Here is a 22,881-nt window from a genome sequence, read left to right as displayed (position 1 = left end):
TAGGTACAGCTCCGGCGGGAAGGTAAACGGTGTTTCCGTGCACTGTTCTGGTTCACCAGAAGCGGCTTAGTCATGCTGGCCACATGACCCAGAAGCTGTACGCCGGCTCCCTTGGCCAATAAAGCGAGATGAGCGCTGCAACCCCAGAGTCAGCCACGACTGGACCTAATGGTCAGGGGTCCCTTTACCTTTAGTGCTATACTATATTAAAAAATATATATGAGGGAAAGGAGTAATGGGTAAACCTAGTGCGTGCATTATGAAGGAAGAGGTAGTAGAGACCTTAAATCCACAGACCGACCCCCTCCCAACCCCTGGATTTTAGATCTTGTGCACACAAATTGTAGCCTTCCAAAACTGACTAAGAGGGCTGGGCTTTTTTCTCCCTTCCTCATCCCCCATCGCCCCATAATTTGAGCTGTCTAAATGCCTCACCCACATTGGTTTGATATAATAGTTATAAAAGCCTTCACTCTTCCAAAAAAAAAAAAAAAAAAAGGTACTCCTAAACATTTAGAATGCAATTGAAATGCAGGATTTTGACAGCATGGCAGAAATTGTTCTAGGTGTGATCATTTCCCCTCCTCTAGGCAGGAACGTTATTGCTGAAAAAGTTATTTAATAATTCACCGACCGGCACGAACGTTTGGAAATTGTTTGATGGTGAAATGGCTCGTCTTTTGGCGAGGAAGGTCATAACATGTAGCTAACTTGTGTTTGCCTCTGAAATAGCTTGCTGAGGATGGTGCGACTGGGTCAACATCAAACAGTAACAACCACCTAAGTGAGCCTCAGATCAGAAGGCCTCGGAGCCTCAGTACTCCCACAGTAACATTATCTGCACCACTTGAGGTGAGAAGTGCTATCTTCAATTCCCAAGCCTTCCCTTCCTCCTGGATTCCCATCCTCTCTATCTTGTTGTTATTCCTTACTTTAACTTCCAGTTTTCCAGTCCACTTGTCAGTCTTTTGCAAAAACTCCTTTGTGCCTCAAAAAAATTACATTTGCGTCTTACAGGTTATTTTTCGCCTCTGTCTTTATTTTGTGCATTTACACGTGGCTGTTCTAACCAGTTCTTATGCCGAACATAGTAGACATGTTCCTATTTTTATTTCAAATCTTATAGGATCATCACTTAAGAAATATTCAGATTGTTTATTTTAATTTCCTTCTTTTTTGGTTGTTTCAGTCAACAAAGCAAGGGCATGTAGATTGAGTTATGAATGTAACTTTTCAATTTGACTCTTATTTTCTGTTTTCCATTTGAATATAAATCCTTCAGTTCAGTTTGTTCTATGAAGATGAGCTTTTGGTTGTAAAGTAGATATTGTTGTTCACCGCCAAACATTTATTTTTGTGCTCAATGGTCAGAAAATCTAGGCACTTTCAATGTGATATAATTCTATTCAGTCTCTGCATTGCTGAAAACATTTCTGGTGAAGGGAAGTAATTTCCCCGTTGAAATTAATTCTTTTGAGATAATACAAAGATACCCCTTTATAATAATAAAAAGCAGTATCTTGTGAAAAATACTCATTTGATGAACCACATGCAACCCCTCTCCCCATTCAGATTGGCCCAACTTTCGGATCTCCTGCTGCTTTCTGTTTTTGGACTTTCACATACTGCTGCTTTTCTAAGAAGTAATTTATTTATGAAGTATTTGCTCAAAAACCATAGGTGCACATCAGAAAAAAATAGCCAGCTACAGAATCAAAGCAAGTGAATACATTTTGTATTTTTCATTTAGCCGTTGGGGAAAATATTCATGATTTCTGTATTGTAAGTGACAGCTGGGGAGGAGGAAAGCACTGCAAGTTAAGTTTTTAGCAACTGAGTGTGACAACTTTGCACGGATTAATAATCACAGTGGATGAAATACTGAAAGGTTGAAATCAGAAGTAACAATATTTGCAATTACACAAAGTCAGATTCTCAATGCACCACATATTTAAATATCGCAGCTCAGAGTGTGTTGATTAGTGTGAAAAGCTAGCATAGCAAATATACCTGTGCACACTTTGAACACTAGACAGACCCCTTATTTGGCGCTGTGGGTTGGCGGTTCGAATCCCCGCGACGGGATAAGCTCCCGTTGCTCGGTCCCTGCTCCTGCCAACCTAGCAGTTCGAAAGCACGTCAAAGTGCAAGTAGATAAATAGGTACCGCTCTGGCGGGAAGGTGAACGGCATTTCCGTGTGCTGCTCTGGTTCGCCAGAAACAGCTTTGTCATGCTGGCCACATGACCCATAAGCTGTACGCCGGCTCCCTCAGCCAGTAAAGTGAGATGAGCGCTGCAACCCCAGAGTCGTCCGCAACTGGACCTAATGGTCAGGGGTCCCTTTACCTTTACCTTACCCCAATAGCAATCAGATTGTTGGACACCCCCTGTGCCTGGAGTGCCTGAAGGAGTCATGTGAACCCTCCTAGGAGGTTCAATATTGTCTGTACTTCTCAGTCCTCTGGGGTTTCAGACATTCCCAGTCCAATCCCTGGAGATGGCAGGGATTGAACCTAAAACCTTCTGTGTGCAAATCAGGTGCTTTACCACCCAGTTCTGCCCTTTCAGTGAACAACAAGACGTGCACACAAATGAGGCCAGCATATGCAACCTTTCTTTACAAAGATAATGAGTAGTTGAAGGCACAGCTGCTTCCTTACTTTGAAAACCCGCAACTGAGATTTCTCATTGCCAGCATTTTATGGCAAGAAGGATTCAGATTGCGAATCCCTTTTTGCCACTTCTTTCCCTAAGGAGGCTGGGAGGCCAATGTTCAAAACCCTCACCACCAAGAAATGGCCCACTGCTGCCAGCTTCAAACAGCTGTGCACATTATGCTTCCCTGTGTTACCACATCCATGCGCATGCATGCTGTGTGCACCCGACGAATGATGCGCGCGCGTCCTCATTTTAAATACATACTCTCAGATCAGGGCAAGGTCTGAAGGCACCCAAAGCAGACAGCTCAAGAAGGTGTGGGTTTGGTCAGTGCCTAGGTGGGGCCCTGCCTAGGATCTTCATGTCCAACCTCCTAATTTCTCCTCATATTCTGCACCCACTCCAATGTACTTCTTGTCTGCATACAGTCTGTGTCTTAATATGAAAGTTTAGCTCCTCTCTCTTCCTCATCACATTGTTTGTTGCCCAGCAAAGTATAGCTTATATTTGAATGGCCCAGTGATAAGATCAGGAAGGGTTTTTTTGTTTTAATTGTTTTATATATGGAATTGCTTTTATTTGTTTTTGCGCTTTTCTTGTTTTAGGGTTGTAATTGCTCCGTTTGTTTTATAATTGCATATTTCATTGCTGCAACCCACTTTTGGGGCCTTATGGTGAACAGCAAGTAAGAAGTCAAATAAAGAAGGAAGGAAGGAAGGAAGGAAGGAAGGGGAGAGAGGATTTAGGGCTCTGGAAAAATGGCCGGAATGAATTCCTCTCCTCAGTCTTGTCCCTGCTCCCTTTTTCCTTAAAGATAAACCATTGCTTTTATTTTCCTTTTAATGCTGTGGTTTCTGAGCGTTTAGTTAAAATTGTGGCGTTACACTTGATAAGAAAAGGCAGGCTGTTGTTGTAGTGCAGTGATGGCCAAACTTGGCCCTCCAGCTGTTTTGGGACTACAGTTCCCATCATCCCTGACCACTGGTCCTGTTACCCAGGGATGATGGGAGTTGTAGTCCCAGAACAGCTGGAGGGCCAAGTTTTTGGCCATCACTGCTCTAGTGCATTGAAATACCTATGCTGCGGATTTTGGGGTGATGGGATTGCACTGTGGTGGGTGGTAGGAGTTTTGGGTTTCTCCTCAGCCGCTTCCCGAAAGGGTATGCCCTCAGAGGTGAGATTCAGGGCTTGCACTGTCTTCTGCATCTGTTTCAGCCTAACCACAATAATAACTTTGTTTGTGTGTGTGTGCTTATTGCGCATCCACATGTTTAAAGTGCATTAGACAAGGAATAATGGCTGATTTCCAGGCAATGGGGACGATTATGTGCTTTCAATCCTTTTATCCCAAGTGAAGATCTCTGCGGTGTAGTGGTTAGTGCACTGGACTAGAACCTGCGAGACCTGGGTTCAAATCCCCACTGAGCGACATAAAAGTCCACTGGGTAACCCTTGAGGCCAGTCTCTTAGCCTAACCCAGGTTTACCTCACCTGGGACGGTTCACTCTACAGGAGATCCCTCCATAGGCCAGATCACATGAGTGTGAGTGCGCGTGCCTGCAATTTCTGGCATCTGCGCAGATGCGATTTCCGGTGCCACGGAAAGGAGTCCCCGCACCGCACCTGTTTAACGCAGCGCGCGGGGACTCGACGAGCAGGCGACTCGCTTTGGAGGCAGCTCGTGGACCGGTTGAACGGCCCCTGTGGGCCTTTTGTGGCCCATGGGCCTTAGGTTGCCGCCCCCTGTCCTAACCTACTGAACAGGGTTGTTGTGAGGATTAAATGGAGAGGCAGAGAAGAGTGCGTGCCCCCGTCAGCTCCTTCAAAGTGGGATGGAAATGTAATAATGAATAAAGAATTTTTTTTTTTAACCTGGCATCTTTCACACTATAAGATGGCCGTCTTGATTCTTACCGCTGCTTCTCCCCACAGGGACTGATCAAGGACTCTCCTGTGCGAAGAGCTGTGAAGGACACCCTTTCTAACCCCCAATCTCCGCAGCCTTCTCCCTACAATTCTCCAAAACCACAGCATAAGTTGACACAAAGCTTCTTACCTCCTGGCTGGGAGATGCGAATAGCACCCAATGGCAGACCTTTCTTTATCGATCATAACACAAAGACCACTACATGGGTAAGAGGAATTCCAAATGTGTGCATCTCTTTTGCGGGGGACCTGGGGGGTATACAGGGGTTAGCAACAGAGACCAGAAAACATGTGAAAGTTGGGGTGGAAGCGGCAGGGAGTGGGGAGATACCACAATAAATTTCAGCAGAATTCAGTAGAGGGTAGTCTACAGGGGGCTTCTACACTTGTTTCTTTTTTGAACTATCGTTTCAGCCTGTAATGTTTTTTCCCCCCCTGATAAGCTACTCCATGGAACTTTAAATATTATGTTCTCCTGCTTCTTAGCAGCAGCTCAGCGGACGCACATTATGCTTTAAAGCTTTTGCCCTATAACCCTATATTGCATGCTCTGTGCTGAAAATAGCCAGTTTCTCCAACTTCTCCAGTCAATTATTATTATTGTTGCTAGGCCACGGTACTTGGCATTTTTATATATATATATATATATATATATATATATATATGTGTGTGTGTGTGTGTGTGTATATATACACACACACACACACACACACACACACACGTATATATAAAGACATGTCCTTTCCCCAAGGAGCTTACGGTGCATTCTGAGCTCATTTGCTTTGCTCTATTGATGTCGTCGTTTACATCCAGGGATAGCTCAGTTGGTAGAGCACAATACTCTTAAATCTCATGGGTTTGAGCCCCATGTTGGGCAAAAGATTCCTGCGTTGTAGTGGGTTCGATTAGATGACCCTCATGGTCCCTTCCAACTCTACAGTTCTATAATTCCTGTGATCTCTGCACACACAACACCATCTTCAAAGCTTCTCTCTGTATCCTGTTGTGCTGCTTTCTGTTATGCTTTTATGGGCATGGAAGGCTGCCTTCATATCAAGTCAGACCATTGGTCCAGCTAGCTAAGCATTGTAAATGCTCACTGATAGCAACTCTCCCAATCCTTCTGCCTCACGTTCAGCCTCCCAGGCTCCTCCAGACACCGGAAATAAATAAAAAAGGTGTTACAATATCAGCCTGCATATCTGGCCATCTGCAGAATAATTGAGACGGAGTGAAACTGCATAGCGAAAAATAAACTGCAGACCTCTGCTGAGCTGCACACAACCCTGTAGGAGATTTTAATAGGCTGCAATCCTGTCTAGTCATAAATTCAGTGGGGCTTACTGCCAGCTAAGTAATAATAATAATAATAATTTATTATTTGTACCCCGCCCATCTGGCTGGGTTTCCCCAGCCACTCTGGGTGGCCTCCAACAAAGATTAAAAATACATTAAAATGTCGCACATTAAAAACTTCCCTGAACAGGGCTGCCTTAAGATGTCTTCTAAATGTCAAGTAGTTGTTTATCTCTTTGACATCTGATGGGAGGGCATTCCACAGGGTGGGCGCCACTATCGAGAAGGCCCTCTGCCTGGTTCCCTGTAGCTTTGCTTCTCACAATGAGGGAACTGCCAGAAGGCCCTTGGCACTGGACCTCAGCGTCCGGGCAGAACGATGGGGGTGGAGGTGCTCCTTCAGGTATACTGGGCCGAGGCTGTTTAGGGCTTTAAAGGTCAACACCAACACTTTGAATTGTGCTCAGAAACGTACTGGGAGCCAATGTAGGTCTTTCAAGACTGGTGTTATGTGGTCTCAGCGACTGCCCCCAGTCACCAGTCTAGCTGCTGCGTTCTGGATTAGTTGTAGTTTCCGGGTCACCTTCAAAGGTAGCCCCATGTAGAGTGCATTGCTGTAGTCCAAACGGGAGTTAACTAGAGCATGCACCACTCTGGCGAGACAGTCCGCAGGCAGGTAGGGTCTCAGCCTGCGTACCAGGTGGAGCTTGTAGTCAGCTGCCCTGGATACAGAATTGACCTGCGCCTCCATGGACAGCTGTGAGTCCAAAATGACTCCCAGGCTGTGCACCTGGTCCTTCAGGGGCACAGTTAACCCCATTCAGGACCAGGGAGTGCTCCACACCAGCCCGCCCCGTCCCCCAAGAACAGTACTTCTGTCTTGTCGGGATTCAACCTCAATCCATTAGCCGCCATCCATCCTCCAACCGCCTCCAGGCACTCACACAGGACCTTCACTGGTTCTGATTTGAAAGAGAGGTAGAGCTGGGTTTAGGTAGAGCAGGTTTAGGGTTGCAGCCCTTAGAGATATACCGAAAGCCACGTATGAGATTTCTAGCTATAAGGTTTTAACGAAGCCCATTACATTATTTAATAGGTTGCTTGAAAGTTCAGCATGCAGTTTGCTAATCAGCTATAAAGAATGTTGTTTTCACGGGAAGGGGAAAGAAGCTAAAACAGTTGCATGAGTTACTGTTGAAAACGGTTTGCATCTGCTCTCCTATGCACTCCTAAAGAAACTAAAGAACTATGCACTCCTAAAGAAAACATTCCTTTAAAATGGTTGTGTAGGTGGTTTGCGTTACGCCACAAATGCAATAGTGGGTTGCAAGGTTCAGTATACAAAGTGACTACTTCTTCTTGGAATCAAAGAATTAGTGAAGAAATGGCTTTGATAGGAGAGGCCCGAGTAAAGGTTTAAATATGAAATGGATGCGTGTGCAGATCCAAGCTTTGGCATTCTTACAGCAACTTGCTTGTAATTACAGGAAGATCCGCGGCTGAAATTCCCAGTGCACCTGCGTTCAAAAGCTGCTTTAAACCCGAACGACTTAGGTCCCCTTCCTGTAAGTATCCACCTTCACACGTTTGTACAGTTTGATCTAGACGCTTGCTGCATGTGTGGATAGATTTGTGTGCGGTGGCGGTTGTGTCTGCTGTTCCTGCTGCTTTACTGTAAACAAAAACGTGTCCCCCAGAGTCTTTCTAACAGCATTTTTGAAGTGTCCAGTCACTTGACTGCTTGGCTGCGATGCCTGCCCATTTAGCTGTGGCATATGAAAGGACAAATGTAGCCTTCGCTGAAGGTTATAAATCACTGCACGGTCTCTGGATTCCGGATGGTTGTTTAAAGAGAGGGAAGACTTGCAAATATCATCATTAGGGAATATGACTCATTTCATAATACATTCTCAGCCTGCTAATGGAGATATATGTATATATGTACATATTATTCTCCCCTGTTCTTTCATAGGCCTTCTCAAATCCAGCTTAATGGCTGGATTCTTTTCTGCAGCATAAACAGAGAGTCTGCTTCGTGGCTTTAATTTACATGAGTAAATGACAACTTTGCATTTCAGACTGTCCCCTGAGAGGCAGACAATTTGTAGGATTGTAGGAAGATGCCACTGGTTTGCATTCTAGTAATAAGAAACAAGTGAACCGATTTTGTTGCTCTCAGCGGTCTCTTCCCCCACCCCAACACACATATTATTTTTACCTCCTGGGGAAAGCTGTGTTGTGTTCCATTTGTACGTGCCCCTATTCTAAAGGCTAAGAATAAAATAAAACTATTCTAAGAAGCTGCCTTAACACGGAGTCAGACTGTGGGTTTATCCTTAGCCCCATACAGTCATACCTCGGCTCCCGAACGCCTTGGGAGTCGAACGTTCCGGCTCCTGAACGGTTGAGAACCAGAAGTGAGTGTTCCTGTTTTCGAATGTTCTTTTGGAAGCTGAACGTCCGCCAAGGCTTCCGCGGCTTCCGATTGGCTGCAGGACCTTCCTGCAGCCAATCAGAAGTCAAACGTTTCGGAAGTCAAATGGACTTCCGGAACGGATTCTGTTCGATTTCCGAGGTACGACTGTACTGTCAGTTCTGACGGCAAGCAGCCCTCCCACATCAGAAGCATTTCTGAGCCCTGCTCCCAGAGAGTAGAGAAGCCAGGGGCCGAATCTGGAACCTTCAGGTTGCAGCGCACGCCCTCTCTGTCTTTCTCAACTCTGGCAATGGAGGCTTTGTTGTTGGGAACATCCTCTGTCCAGACCTAGAATCCAATCATTCTCCAGGAACGAAAGCAGCTTCCGTTTGGCTTCAATGTTCTCCCTGTCCGTTGGTTTGATGGCAAGGAACCAGATCCACATATCACCATTTGGTATGCGCAATCTGGTTCCCTTCCCTGGAATAGGTGGTACCCATTGTGTGTAAGAGAGCCATGCGTTCCTTGGATCGCACATGGCTCAGAATGCAAAACCGAACCTCAGAACAACTGTATATACCAACGTGGAGCGTTCTTAAAGGGAGAAGAAGATAGGTTTGCCTGCTTGAAATAAGTGCACATTAGTACATCAATAAATATTAATTCTCCTGCTGATGTTGTTTTGTTTATTTGTTTATTTTTGTTCTTTAATTACAGCCTGGTTGGGAGGAAAGGATACATTTGGATGGAAGAACGTTTTATATAGACCATAGTAAGTAGGCACGCAGGTTCTACAGCAAGTAGATGAAGGGAGGTAATCAATATTGAAGTGAAAGCTTTGTAATTTTACTCTTCATTTAGGAAGCCAGGTGTTGATATGTGGCGACATTCATACCCGAGAATTAGTGCCTTCCTACGGTACTGTATAATTCACCAGAAGCTTGCTTTTAATTGGCTCATCAAGCTTTGTCCCTATTTGCTCTTGTGAAGCATTAACATTTCTTCTTTGTGGTTGTTTTTGTTGAACTTCTTTGGATTTTTTTGATTTTTTATTTTTTGGTGTTGTGGATGGATCCCATGGCTTATATGCACTTATTAATAAACGAAAGCACACTCTAGGAATAGAAAATAAGATGAGAAAAAAAATATGATGTAGCCACGAGTCTGTCTATGTAGGCAGTGGAAGAAATTTTCAATAGAATCTTCCCCCCCACAAATTACTCAAAGAAGGTCTTGGGGCAACGCCAGTTCTGACCTTATTTTCTATTTGTGGCATGTTAATCTTGCACTCTCCCTGTTAATCTCTCTACACTTCTGTTCCTTGAAGTTCCAGTGTAAATGGTGTTTCATTGTAGACCCTGTCCTATTACAGCACCTCTGAACAAGTGTGTGGGTCTTTGTTGTGTTTTGACTATCAAGTGGCAACAGAAATAATTTGTTCTTCCGCTGGGAGTGTTTGTGATTTTTTTTCTCTTTATATCTTCATGAATACATATTGCTCATTAAATATCTTCTTGAGATTTAAAAAAAAGGAAAACAGAAGAAAGTAGTATTGAACTTGTAAAATTAACTTTTGTTTTTTAAAAAAATCAATGCGACATTGTTGTGTTCTATGTTTTCCTTGGAACTCCATAGAATTAACCACTAGAAATATCTGTAGTTGTATGGTGGCAGGTTTTTATTCTAAATTAAACTGCTTGGGTAAAGTAGCTTAAATATTTTGCAAGTGCATGAATAGCTTTTAAGTAGTGGCTTTAGTATAAGGAATCAAATTCATACACTTTCAGAACTAGATTGGGCCATTTGTGGTGGGGGGGAGAGAACACCCATATTTAACTAAGAAACTGAAGCTTAAAGTCGCCAGTTACCCCTTAATTCGGTGTATCTTCCACCTGTTCCAGTATAATATGTCTTCAGTGTTGAAGCTTGGGGTACACTGCATCTTAAGCATTGATTTGTTGCCAATCTCAATCCTAAATAGCTGCTTTTTGTGGCAGCCCCAGGAATAGATTTTAATTCTCCCGTCACAAACATGGTACCCCAAGCATCAAAATCTGGGTACAGGGTGATGAAATGGTCACTTGCCGTTGCCAAGGCTTTAAAACCAACTCACTCCCATGTTGAGCATAATATTCCTGCGTTGTCTGAGCTGGGCTACATTCGATGACCCCTTCCAGCTCTACAGTTCCATGATTCTATTATTCCTTATGTGTGTTGGAAGTTCTTAGGAGGCTACTTCATACCTATGGTCCCTTAAGTCAGTGTTTCCCAACCTTGGGCCTCCAGCTGTTTTTGGACTACAATTCCCATCATCCCTTGCCACTGGTCTTGCTAGTCAGGGATGATGGGAGTTGTAGTTCAAAAACAGTTGGAGGCCCAAGGTTGGGAAAGGGAGATAAATACAGAAACACTGCCTTAAGTAAGCCACATGCATATGCAGCTGTGCCATGGAATCATAGAATTTGTAGAGTTGGAATGGGATCCCAAGGATCATCTAATCCAACCCTTTGCAATGCAAAGAATCTCAGCTAAAACGTCCATGGCAGATGTCCATCCAACCTCTGCTTAAAAACCTCCAAGGAAGAAGAGTTCTGTACTGGCTGAAGCAAGAGTATTGGCTCTGATGGCTGTGGCAGCCATCCACCAGGCTCCATAGTTTGTCCTGGGGCACACATACACAAAATACCACGAGCTACTGCTTAACACAGGCATGTCCAAAGGCTTAATCTGGGCCACCGGTCGGTTTAATCTGTGGCAGTTTATTTCCTGGGGTAAAACCCTAAAAAAAGGTCAACAACTTTGGTCGGCTCTCACGGCCCTTCACTTCATCAAATCTGGCCCTTTTGAAAAAAGTTTGGACACCACTGGCTTAACAGGTGACCTGTTATTCTCAGACATTTCCAAATTCGTTCAAACCATGAAGGGCTTTTAAGGCTCTCTCCCCCCCCCCTCCACAAAATTGTAGCTGCCAAACTTCCAAGATACATCTTTTCAAAAAGCAAACAAACGAGGATATTTATTTCAGTCAAAGCCCTTCTTTGCTTCCATCATGATTTCAAGCAACTCTGCCTACTTTACCAACCGGCAAAGGGCAGAAATTGAGCCATTTGCAGTTTCTCTCTGATAAAGCTGTCCTCGGTTTTTGAAAGGTCCAGCAGTGCAGAAAACGTTGCAGTGTTCGTATAGTGTATGTTTCCAACCACACCGTTGTGCAGTGATTTCTTTTGCAAATAAATAAATATTACTGTTGGGGGCTGTCCAGAGTGGCTGGGAAAACCTAGCCAGATGGGCAGGGTATAAATAATGAAATAATAATAATAATAATAATAATAATAATAATAATAATAATAATAATAATTTTTAAAAAACATACATTTATGCTTAAAGAAGCCATATCTGTGAGCTCTATGGTCAAGTTATTTTAAGAGTTCTGCCATGATTCCCACCCTCTAATTTTGTGTGTTTGTGTGCTGCCAAAGGGTATATTGAACTTTAAAAGAGCCCCAAATAATTCCCAGGACTGTTAGCTCAGTTGGTAGAGCATGAGACTCTTAATCTCAGGGTTGTGAGTTTGAGCCCAGCGTTGGGCAAAAAGATTCCTGCATTGCAGGGGGTTGGACTAGATGACTCTTATGGTCCCTTCCAACTCTACAATTCTGTTATTCCCCCTAGTTCAGTATTTCCAACTGCTTGCTTGTATTAGGACCCTCATGTCACCCTTTGGAAGGCTAGAAGGCCTTGAGCCTTAAGATGCTTCACAAACGCAACAGGATGGCAAAAGGATATTAAGTAAAGCTTCTCCACTCTTTTACGCATAGGCTTGCAACAGAAATCAGCCTCGTCACACTGCACCCTGGCTTCGGTGTACCCCAAAACATACAAACACATTCCTTCAAAAGGGTTGCACAGACCTGTACACAGTCTTAACATGTGACACACACCCAAATAAAAAACAGACATGGTCACCTTAGACACTGAGAGCACCCACATATAAATGAAGTCTCTGCATTTCAGAGTCTTGATTGAAAGTCTATATGGGCTTGTGAGAACTTCAGACATACGAGCTGACCTTGCCACCATCCTAAATGGCACTTTTCCCTCCAGGTTGGGGAGCCTAAGGACATTGAGGAATGTTTCTCATATACACAGTGGTCAGACCACAAAATATAGTTGTGCTGAGAGACAGACAGAGAGAGAGATTTTGTATATATATATCCCTCAAAGGGATAAAAAAAACCCCTAAATTTTCTCTATGAGAGCAAGAGATGCCTTTATAATTTATGCCATAGGTTCTGAAATGCCTTTCTTCTTCACCAAGCTGTTTCCCAACACATACAGCCCTCTTGTCTTCATCTAGTTTTCTCCTCAACAGTGAATATACCCCAATAGCTGCCTGCTCCAGGTTTTTTCCTTCTCTCTCTCTCTCTCTCTCCACTAGGATTGTCTCCCATGCCCTATGGAATAGCAGGACAGCTTTAAAAAACCTATAACTGAATTTATATTTTAAGGGTTCTGATTAAGTCTGCTCTGAAATTGACAGACAAACAAAACAAATTAAACAGGTTTAATTTCTAACCTTCTCCATTCTCTAGGGCTTTAAACATCCCACTCTTTTCCTCTAGCATTTCATTCCAGCTGTTCGTCCTTACATTTATCAGCTAGTGGGATAGCCCTAATGTCTATCCCGGAAGTAGATTTTAAATAAGTCATCCTCAGAGAAACATAGAATCCATTTGCATTGTAAATTTAGTCAGGTGTTTGGAGCAGTTCATTAGTCTGCATTTTTGCATATCTAATCTGATCTGAACACAAATTATAAATCCCTGGAAAGGGGGATTTATAATTTGTATATGTGATACTATAAAGTCTGTTAACTAATGAAGTGCTAGATTATAGATGGTATTTGCATTTTTGAATGGATGTTTCCCACTAAACAGTTGTGATGGGGGATTTAATGAATGGGGTGTACATAATTTCCCCCCTAACACTGCAGAATGTAGTTATAAAGAGATAGGCAAGAAGAGCAATGTTTTGTTTTGTTTTTGTTTTGTTCTTGTTTTAAATCTCAGTTTGGATGTAAAAAGAATTCTGGAAGAGAACTCATGTTGTGGTTTCTCTTGTTAACTTACAGATAATAAAATTACCCAGTGGGAAGACCCCAGACTGCAGAATCCTGCTATTACTGGTCCAGTAAGTACTGAATGAAGAGTTTTGTATAAATTTGAGTTGAGGCATCTGTGATTGGCAGCTGTCACCCTGAGGATCATTGTGAGCAAAATAGTCCTGCTTGCTTTGAAGGAAAACTGCCCACCCACTTTTCTCATTATCAGCTCTTGGCTTCTTTTTCATCATTGGTTCATCAGCCCCAAAATCATATCAATACCTATTGATTCCACTACACACAAGCAATTCTGCTAGTGCAACAAGCCTTTTCTTCCGCTTCTCCAGTGCCGCCTGTGATACCTGCAATTGGATTTTAAGGGTGTTGAGAGTTGCCCCCAGAACAGTGGGATGGGGTGGGGAGCAGAGGGAGAATTGTGCCATCTGGCAAGCTGCAAAGCTTGCACCGATGGAGCAGTTGCCATTAAATTCGTCCTGGAGTTTCCAAAGCCACCTTGGGGTTAGCAGGTGAGAAATAGAGGTGGTGCTGCGCGTGTCATCTGCATACTGGTGGCACTCCAGATGAAATGACCGAATGACTCCTTGCAGCAATTTTATACAGATACTTAGAAGCATGGAGGACAAGATGGAACCTTGAGGCTTCCCATTCGCCACGAAATGGAGCAAAAATCCCCCCCAGCACCATGTTGTGAAGCCCGTTCCCCCCAGAAAGGACCATTTCCATCATAACACTATGCCTCCAGCCCAGAGAGAAGGCGCAGATACCATAGTAAGTGGTATCAAACAGGGTTGTATTTTGCCTATTCATTCCCTAGTGTAAGAGTGACTCAAAATCAAACTAGAAGCCAGACTGGAATAATAATAATAAATAAATGGTATTATCTAAGACTGCCTATAGACATGAGAGAGCAGCCACCTTCTCCAATCCCTTCCTCAGAAAGAGGTAGTTTAGATACTGGGTGAAAATTATCCAAACTAGAACTATAGAAAAAAGCAGAGACATCACCTTGCCAACGAAGGTCCGTATAGTTAAAGCTATGGTTTTGCAGTAGTGATGTAAGGAAGTGAGAGCTGGACCATAAAGAAGGCTGATCGCCGAAGAATGGATGCTTTTGAATTATGGTGCTGCAGGAGACTCTTGAGAGTCCAACGGACTGCAAGAAGATCAAACCTATCCATTCTGAAGGAAATCAGCCCTGAGTGCTCACTGGAAGGACAGATCCTGAAGCTGAGACTCCAATACTTTGGCCACCTCCCTGGAAAAGACCCTGATGTTGGGAAAGATTGAGGGCACAAGGAGAAGGGGACGACAGAGGATGAGATGGTTGGACAGTGTTCTCAAAGCTACCAGCATGAATTTGACCAAACTGCAGGAGGCAGTGGAAGACAGGAGGGCCTGGCGTGCTCTGGTCCATGGGGTCACGAAGAGTCGGACATGACTAAACGACCAAACAACAACAGAACTATAGAGTTGAAAAAGGACCCTGGTGGCGATCTTCCCACTTAATGTAGGAACCAACAATGCAGGGTGCAACCACTCTGTCTGTGACAGGTGGCTGCCTAGCCTCTGCTTAAATACCTCCATCAAAGGAGAGCTTTCTGAAGTTGCCTGTTAAAGCAGGGTGGAACTTGACTTTTCGAACAGTGGCCAACTTCATCAGGGCAACTGGGAAAAGCGCTGCACTCAAAAGATGCATTGGCAACCTCTGAGGTCTGGATGGAAAACCCAACTCTGCCTGATTTTAATAAACATGAAGAGCCAAGGATCCAGTTTGCAAGTGCTCAGATCCTCAGGCTACACAAGCTGGAAAGAATCCTCGGTAGCAGATGTCTGTAAAAGTGGACTGAACCTTCTGTTTATTTTATTCTAACTGCAATCATGTGCTCCCCACAGTCTTTGTCCTTTGTTTCTTGAGAGAGAGAGTGTGTATGTGTGTGTGTGTATAACACGACCAGATGATATCCCAGCAGGATCTATCTGCTTCTAATAAGAGTATACAGATAGACTGCACTGCCATGCCTAACTATATATAACAAATCCAGCAGTCAGAAGCTTGCAGAGCTTAAACCAAGGGAACTGGTTTGTTATCCCAAGCTTTTTTTTTGGGGGGGGGGGGGTGCAATTGTCTAGAAAGCATGAGACAGGGTGGTGGATTTTTTCAATTTGTGGCAACTGTTAATCTTGTAAGTAATCGTAGTTTTTCTTTTTCAAAACAAATGCTCTTTGGCAGTTAATCAGTTGCTTGTCTTGAACCCCAAAATAGTTAGAATGATTGTGTGGGCAAGAGGACCCTTAATACTTCCAGCTGGGCAAGCTTTTTTAAAGTATTATTTTTTGTTCAGGTTTCTAGTCCCTGTGTATATGGGATATAGGATTGGTGAGAGCAGCCGTTAGCTCAGGAAGATTTTGTTTTGGCCCTCTTCTGTTATGATTCTGCTTCTCTATATTGTCTTGCTTGCTGATTGATTTATGGCGTTTAATTGTACTCTACTGTATATTTTGTTGCAATATGCTGTTCATTATATTTTGGGCCTTTGGGCTGAAGACCGGGATTTAAATAACAACAACATCCTCCCATCTTTCAGAGTCAAGCTAAAACATTTTTTAAAAAACAGACAAGGAATACTTAAAGGGTTGGGAAGAGGGGGTTCTGTTTGTCCTTGGCATAGAAGCAATTTTGCTTGGGTGCTGCTGACAGGCTGGTTGTGACAATTGCCGAGACAATGGATGTGATTATTTTGGTACCACATAAATGTTGGGTGATGATGATGATCAGGTCAACAAATGTGTGTAACTGGAACAGGTTTACTGATGGCACGGTGTCAGGATACTGTTTCAAATCAGGCATAAAAGAAAACAGTCAAAGTTATGACAGTGGAGAACTTCCAACATTTGCTGTAATTCAAACTCACAAAATCTGAAGGAGCCAACTTCCTCTTGGCATCTTATCACACTATGGCTTCTTTGTAGAGTTCAAGAATGTCTTAATTCCTTCCCCCAAGAAAACCAATCCGTCCCCTGATTTAAAAAAATATTATTTCAGTTCCCTGAAGAGAAATTTTAACTTGGCAGTCGTACAGCCATTTTACCCACGTGAATATCCTTTGTCGATATTCATTTTATATTTGGGGATCTGGCATTTCTCTTTTAAAATGCCGGATTGTAGAGTGTGCCGCTTTGGTGAGTAAACATCCCCTTCCAAAAAGCGTTTTGTCTCCTGAGAAAACTGTGTTAGCAAGCAGATGGATGCTTCCAGCTTCATCAGGCCTGGAAGGAGCCTGCTTCATCTGTGCTTCCTTCTGTTCTTCTGGAACGATGTCAGGCCAGCTTTTCTTTCCCCAATCCAAGACGATGGTCCACAAGATGATTTTTAATCTTCATTAAAAAATAATAAGCATTTCCAAGGCAGCAGGAAATGTGCTCTTAACCCACCGTCACCCCAGTGCTATGAGTGATTTGGCATGCCTGATAAATAAGACCGGTTATTTTGGCACTAGAAAAATTTGGATTTGGAATACAGTAGTATACAGTGGTACCTCGGTTTACTAACTTAATCCGTTCCGGAAGTCCATTCTTAAACCGAAACCAAGGTGCCCTTCCACTGTTCGGCTTCCATTCTTAGACTGAGTTAAAGTTCGCAAACCGGGACACTACTTCCGATTTTGCGGAGTTCATAAACCGAATAGTTCGTAAACAGGGCTGTTCTTAAACCGAGGTATCACTGTATTTATAATGGGGTGACAAGAGAGAATCTGTGGGAAAGGCCCAAACAGGCCAATGGTTTAAAAATAGATGCGTATTCCTTCAAATGTCCGGAATGTCCTACGGTTGTAATCGTAAACACATATTCTAGGAAGCGTTTAGTTGAATTCAGTAGGACTCCAGTTCCTGACACCTCTTTTTTTGACCACAATTTCCATTCTTGACTATATGGCCAGCTAGAGAAGTCCCATTATGTTGGGGTAATGACTTGGATCCCACCAGTGGGTTAGACCCGTATCTCCCTCCCAGGCCAACTTTGACAGGAAGGCAGCACCATCCCCCTGTCAGTCATCTCAAATCATGATGTCATGTGGCTGTCAGCTATCAAAGTTCAAGGGAGGCCACTGTGAATCACTCATCAGCACAGGTGTTTTTCATGTTTTCCATTAAACAGCAGCCTAATAGCATCACAGTTTGCACCCATGCATAGGGAATGTAAGGCCTACACAAATTACCTCCAAAAGGGTGGGGGGAGCCACCCTCTTCTATAGCCACACGTACAGATTCTGGACATCAGAATGTCGAACTCTCTGTCCGTCTGGGCAACTTAGTCGCTAATTTTGCTTGAGTATTTTATTTCAGAAAATCTGCTCTTGGCTAGCAATCTGCAAACGTGTTAGCAAGACATCTTGCGAGCAGAATTTTGTCCCACTTACTAACCCAGATGCCACAGTCCCCTAATGTTGCCTTGACTAGTTACTTCAGGGCCGGACCACCCATGAGGCAAGGAGAAGCGGCTGCCTCAGGCAGCAGGATCCACAGGGGCAGCAGATCTGAGCTCCAAAGGATGCATTGCCTGCTGCTGCCATTGCCATGGCAACAGCCATGCTCCTTAATGGCCAGGCCTGCCGCCTCCTCAGCACCTCCCCTGCCATTTCACCTCTGCAGAAACCTCTCAGTGAATCGCAGGTACTGCTGTAACTCCTCGCACTGGTAGGGAGGAAATTCTGGGGGCTGCTGTTTGGGTCTCCAGGAGTCTGCACCTGCCTCGCATGATTCAAAGCAGCCCCCTCCCCAATATTCCCACTTCAACCACTGGGTAAGGTCAATGATTCCCCCCCCCCCCCCAGCTTGTTCCCAAAGTTGATATTCCCTCACCTTTTTGTTCTTAAAGTAGATTTTTATTCCATCCCCACTTGTTTCTGATGTAGATCTTTATTCACCCCCTTCTTCCTTGGCGGGTGTTGCACCATTTTATAGTTTGCTTCAGGTACCAAAATGTCTTGGTCCACACTTGTTCATCTATGTAAGGGGTCAGCAAACTTTTTCAGCAGGGGGCCGGTCCACTGTGCCTCAGACCTTGCAGGGGGCCGGACTATATTTTGAAACAAAAAGTGAACGAATTCCTATGCCCCACAAATAACTCAGAGATGCATTTTACATAAAAGCACACATTCTACTCATGTAAAAACACCAGGCAGGCCCCACAAATAACCCAGAGATGCACTTTAAATAAAAGGACACATTCTACTCATGTAAAAACATGCTGATTCCCGGACTGTCCGCAGGTCGGATTTAGAAGGCGATTGGGCCGGATCCGACCCCCAGGCCTTAGTTTCCCTACCCATGGTATATGTAGCGGATGAGGAGAGGACGTTCCAAGACAAAAATCCCCACTCAGCCACTCTCTCAGAATGATCAATCTCACAGGATCCTTGTGAGGATAAAATTTCGGTGGATGGGGAGCCTTGCATGTCGCTCTGCATTCCTTGCAGGAATAATGAGATAGAAGCAATAACAACAACCACCACGGCCACAACAACAACAACCACGATCATGGGCTGCTTGAAGAAAAGCCATAGTTGTTGGCTAGGTTTGGGGTGAATGAATTGTGCAGGGCATGAAACAGAAGGGGCAAAGGAAGAAGGTGGAAGCAAAGTGCAAGGGAACATCTTCCGTTGATGCTTCTTGCTAACATATAGCACTTGCCTTTTTTCCAGGCTGTTCCTTATTCCAGAGAATTTAAGCAGAAGTACGACTACTTCAGGAAGAAGTTAAAGAAACCAGTAAGTATGGTTGGAGCTGATAGTCTTCAGAATCATAGAAGTGTAGAGTTGGAAGGAACCAGGGGTACCAACTTGAATATTATTATTTTTTGAGGGGGGCTGATGATGCATGATGTGGTGTGCAGGGGCTGGAAGGAGCCAGGCAGTGGTGGCTGAGAGGGTGCTGGACTTCACACACAGCCCTCTCTTTCCAGCAATATCCCAGTGCTTATCTTGCAAACTTGCCCTTTCAGTTGTTCAATCATGGCAAAGGCTCCTGTTTCCAAAAAGAACGGGGTAGGGTGGAGGGTTCTGATCTCTCCACCATTTTTAATTGTTCTCTAAGATGTGGAGGGGAAGGGAGGGGGGGAGATAAAGGGTATTCTTCAGCCCTTCCCAATACTCAAGCACACACACATACCCCACGCATCCTCCATAAGCATGGCTTCGGGGGTGGGGCACTTTCCCGTTTCACCTCCAATGGCAAAATGGGAGGGGCCAACCCTGGAGGCATTGCCTAACAATTAGCATTCTCAAGATGCTGGTCCTGATCCAGCCCCGCAACTGTGCAATTAGATTTCCAAGTTTTCTTAAAGTGGAGTCTATAGCTCTGCACGTACCTGTGTGAGGTAGTTTCCCCCTTCCATTGAAATGAATGGGGATGGTTTGTGAACTGGAGAGAGATGCACACCTGAGCTTATGAGCCTCCGCAGAATCATTGGGTAAGGTAGATAAACTGTAGTCCAAATTAAATGTTAACTACATTTAAGATATGAGGCACGGGTGGCGCTTTGGGTTAAACCACAGAGCCTAGGACTTGCCAATCAGAAGGTCAGTGGTTCGAATCCCTGTGACGGGGTGAGCTCCCGTTGCTCGGTCCCTGCTCCTGCCAACCTAGCAGTTCAAAAGCACGTCAAATTACAAGTAGATAAATGGGTACCACTCCAGCGGGAAGGTAAATGGTGTTTCTGTGCGCTGCTCTGGTTCTCCAGAAGCGGCTTAGTCATGCTGGCCACATGACTCGGAAGCTGTACGCCGGCTTCCTCGGCCAATAAAGCGAGCTGAGCGCCGCAACCCCAGAGTCAGCCACGACTGGACCTAATGGTCAGGGGTCCCTTTACCTTTACATTTAAGCTCTGTTGTTTGTAGCAGAACTTTAAATGGGATTTTGCCTATTTTTTATATTTATATTTATCCTGGCTCTTTCCCAGTCCAGGACTCAAGGCAACTTACATAAATTGGTTGCAAGTTAGAACTCCATCGAAATCAGTGTTTAAGGTTAACATATTACCAATTTTAAAAAATTTGATAATGATGTAGCTGAGGGACTTTTAGAATATTAGATGCACATTTCCGGCACATGTTTACATACAGCAGGTGATAGCTATATGTGAACCCCCCCCACCCCACCGAAATCTTGTGATGAAGGGAGGTATATAAATTTAATAAATGGAAATAAACTAATAAACAAAATCATACTAAGATATCGGTGGGCTTACGTTACTCAGTGGGTCTCACCCAGAATCTCTGGCCCCATGTAGTGCAGGGAATCAGAGTAGGTGCACACTGAAATACCATTTTAGCTCAAATGTGAATTGTACGACATTTAGCATCGTGGACTGAACTATCCTTGTTGCTCAAAGCTAACCCTGTTCCCAATTTTCAGCAAAAGATCCCTGGAACCTGTAAAAATAGTTCTTTTCATTCCTTACACTTTTCCCAGTCAATATTATATCAAAGGACTATATTATCAATGTGTTTTCAAACCACCTCTAAATGGGCTGCGTTTGGCCACCATATATCATAGAAGAGGACATTGTGTCCGATTTTACGCTCTTAAGTGTTTTATCCCCTCTTAATGATACAAGCAGGGAATGATAAATGCATTCAACCCAGTGACTGAAATACTTTTCTCTCCCCAAAGGCTGATATACCAAACAGATTCGAGATGAAACTCCACAGAAATAACATTTTTGAAGAATCGTATAGAAGAATCATGTCGGTGAAGAGACCAGATGTATTGAAAGCCAGGCTCTGGATAGAGTTTGAGTCGGAAAAGGGCCTTGACTATGGCGGTGTGGCCAGAGAATGGTTCTTCCTCTTGTCCAAAGAAATGTTCAATCCGTATTATGGCCTCTTTGAATATTCAGCAACGTAAGTTCATCATATACAAAGTGTTTTCCCTTTTATTGTCTTATAATTCAATACACTCGAAGACCTGCCAGGGAGTTTGGTTTATCTTTTCTGTCTTTCAATGTGCATTTTTGTTTTCGTTCAAAAATAATTTGGTTATTGAGCTGAATATGAAGATGTATTGTACTATACTTTGAGCAGTTCACTTTACCAAAGATTGCTGCACATGATCAATCTCCCTTGACTTCCTCTGCTTTTCTTTGCCTGGGTAAATTAAGGAGCCTGATCTCAATCTGCTGGAAAGGTTTTCCTTCCCAGCCACAAAGAATTAATGGGGGCTGGCTCCTTGCACTGGACCTCACTTTGTACAGATAACCTGCATCCTGTTTGCATTTAACTTGTGTGCATTCAGCTTTATGCTCTTGGCAAAAAGAAGTTTAAAAATTAAAAGGGGGCAGAAAGGGGCGGGTGTCTGGAGAAAAAGACTTTGGGAATCCTATCTGCCATTGAGCCCAATGTTTTTAGACTACACGGGATTTTGGCTTTATGCGCTGCTCACGGAATGTAACCCAAGCCTAAGCTGAGAGTCGCCATGAGTTGCTACTGCTAGATCAGGCACCCCCAAACTTGGCTCTTCAGATATTTTGGGACTACAATCCCCATCATCCCTGAACACTGCTCCTGTTAGCTAGGGATGATGGGAGCTGTAGTCCCTAACCATATGGAGGGCTGAGTTTGGGGATGCCTGTGCTAGATGATCAAACAATTCTAAAGTGACACCTGGGGGTGGAAGCCAAGTGTTAAAACACAGTTTAGGGGAGAAGGTGTAGAACAAAACATCCCAGTGTTTCTCATCAAGAGGGGTAGGGAGTGTATGCAAGTTTGCAGTACTGTTTATAGTTATCCTCTCGCAATGTTACAAAAAGATATTACCTTCCACTTATTGGAATGGATTTTCTAATAATAAATAATAATAATAATAATAATAATAATAATAATAATAATAATAATTGGAAGCAGCTGATAAATGAATGGATAAATACATTTTTTAAAAAATAATTAAAAGACAGCTTGTGTGTGTGGATTGCTAAGACCAGTGATTCAGCCAGCATTTGATTTGGTGCTATGCATATTTTTATTTTCACCCAATGGCTATTTTTTTCTGTTCCACCCATCTATACCTTTATTGTTGTTGTTAGTTTGTTGAATTTGTATATCGCCCTTCACCCGACGATCCCAGCGCAGTTCACAACAGAAAACAGAAAAATACAAAATGAGAATACAGGATACATAATAAATATGAGACAGTAACTCCCCTCCCACAAATACATTGAATATGAATCGGCCGAATGCCTGATTGAAGACCTTTAGTTTTCATTCCCTTTATAACTCTTCCCCACTCATGAGACAAAAAATAAAAAACCAAATGTATAGATAGAACCATAAAAACTACGTTCCTATCCAGATATGATACCTGGACATATATACAAGGCCTTGCTTAGCTAAGTAGCAAGAGAAAGAGGAATGGTCATAACTGAAGGATGGAAAGCATGCTTGGCTTGCAGAAGGTCCCTCATTCAGT

The 22,881-nt window shown here is 43.6% G+C and overlaps 1 protein-coding gene across 11 annotated transcripts in view; it reads left to right on the top strand.

The window, feature by feature from the left end:
* The window catches only part of NEDD4L (NEDD4 like E3 ubiquitin protein ligase), a 259,868-nt gene that overhangs the window by 218,825 nt on the left and 18,162 nt on the right, over positions 1-22,881 (top strand). For 5 of the 11 annotated variants that reach the window (XM_081881380.1, XM_081881374.1, XM_081881373.1 and 2 more), the window contains 8 exons: positions 733-852; positions 4,592-4,792; positions 7,369-7,446; positions 9,015-9,069; positions 9,159-9,215; positions 13,429-13,487; positions 19,122-19,187; positions 21,091-21,320. In XM_081881380.1, coding sequence (XP_081737506.1) covers positions 733-852; positions 4,592-4,792; positions 7,369-7,446; positions 9,015-9,069; positions 9,159-9,215; positions 13,429-13,487; positions 19,122-19,187; positions 21,091-21,320 — 866 coding nt within the window. The remainder of the gene's footprint in view (positions 1-732; positions 853-4,591; positions 4,793-7,368; positions 7,447-9,014; positions 9,070-9,158; positions 9,216-13,428; positions 13,488-19,121; positions 19,188-21,090; positions 21,321-22,881) is intronic. The other 6 variants (XM_081881381.1, XM_081881382.1, XM_081881379.1 and 3 more) reach the window with 2 other exon arrangements.

This window comes from Podarcis erhardii, assembly GCF_964252035.2.
Source record: "Podarcis erhardii genome assembly, chromosome: 11".
Lineage (NCBI taxonomy): Eukaryota > Metazoa > Chordata > Lepidosauria > Squamata > Lacertidae > Podarcis > Podarcis erhardii.
The sequence above is the reverse complement of the archived record's forward strand: the minus strand, read 5'-3'. Positions and strand labels throughout refer to the sequence as shown.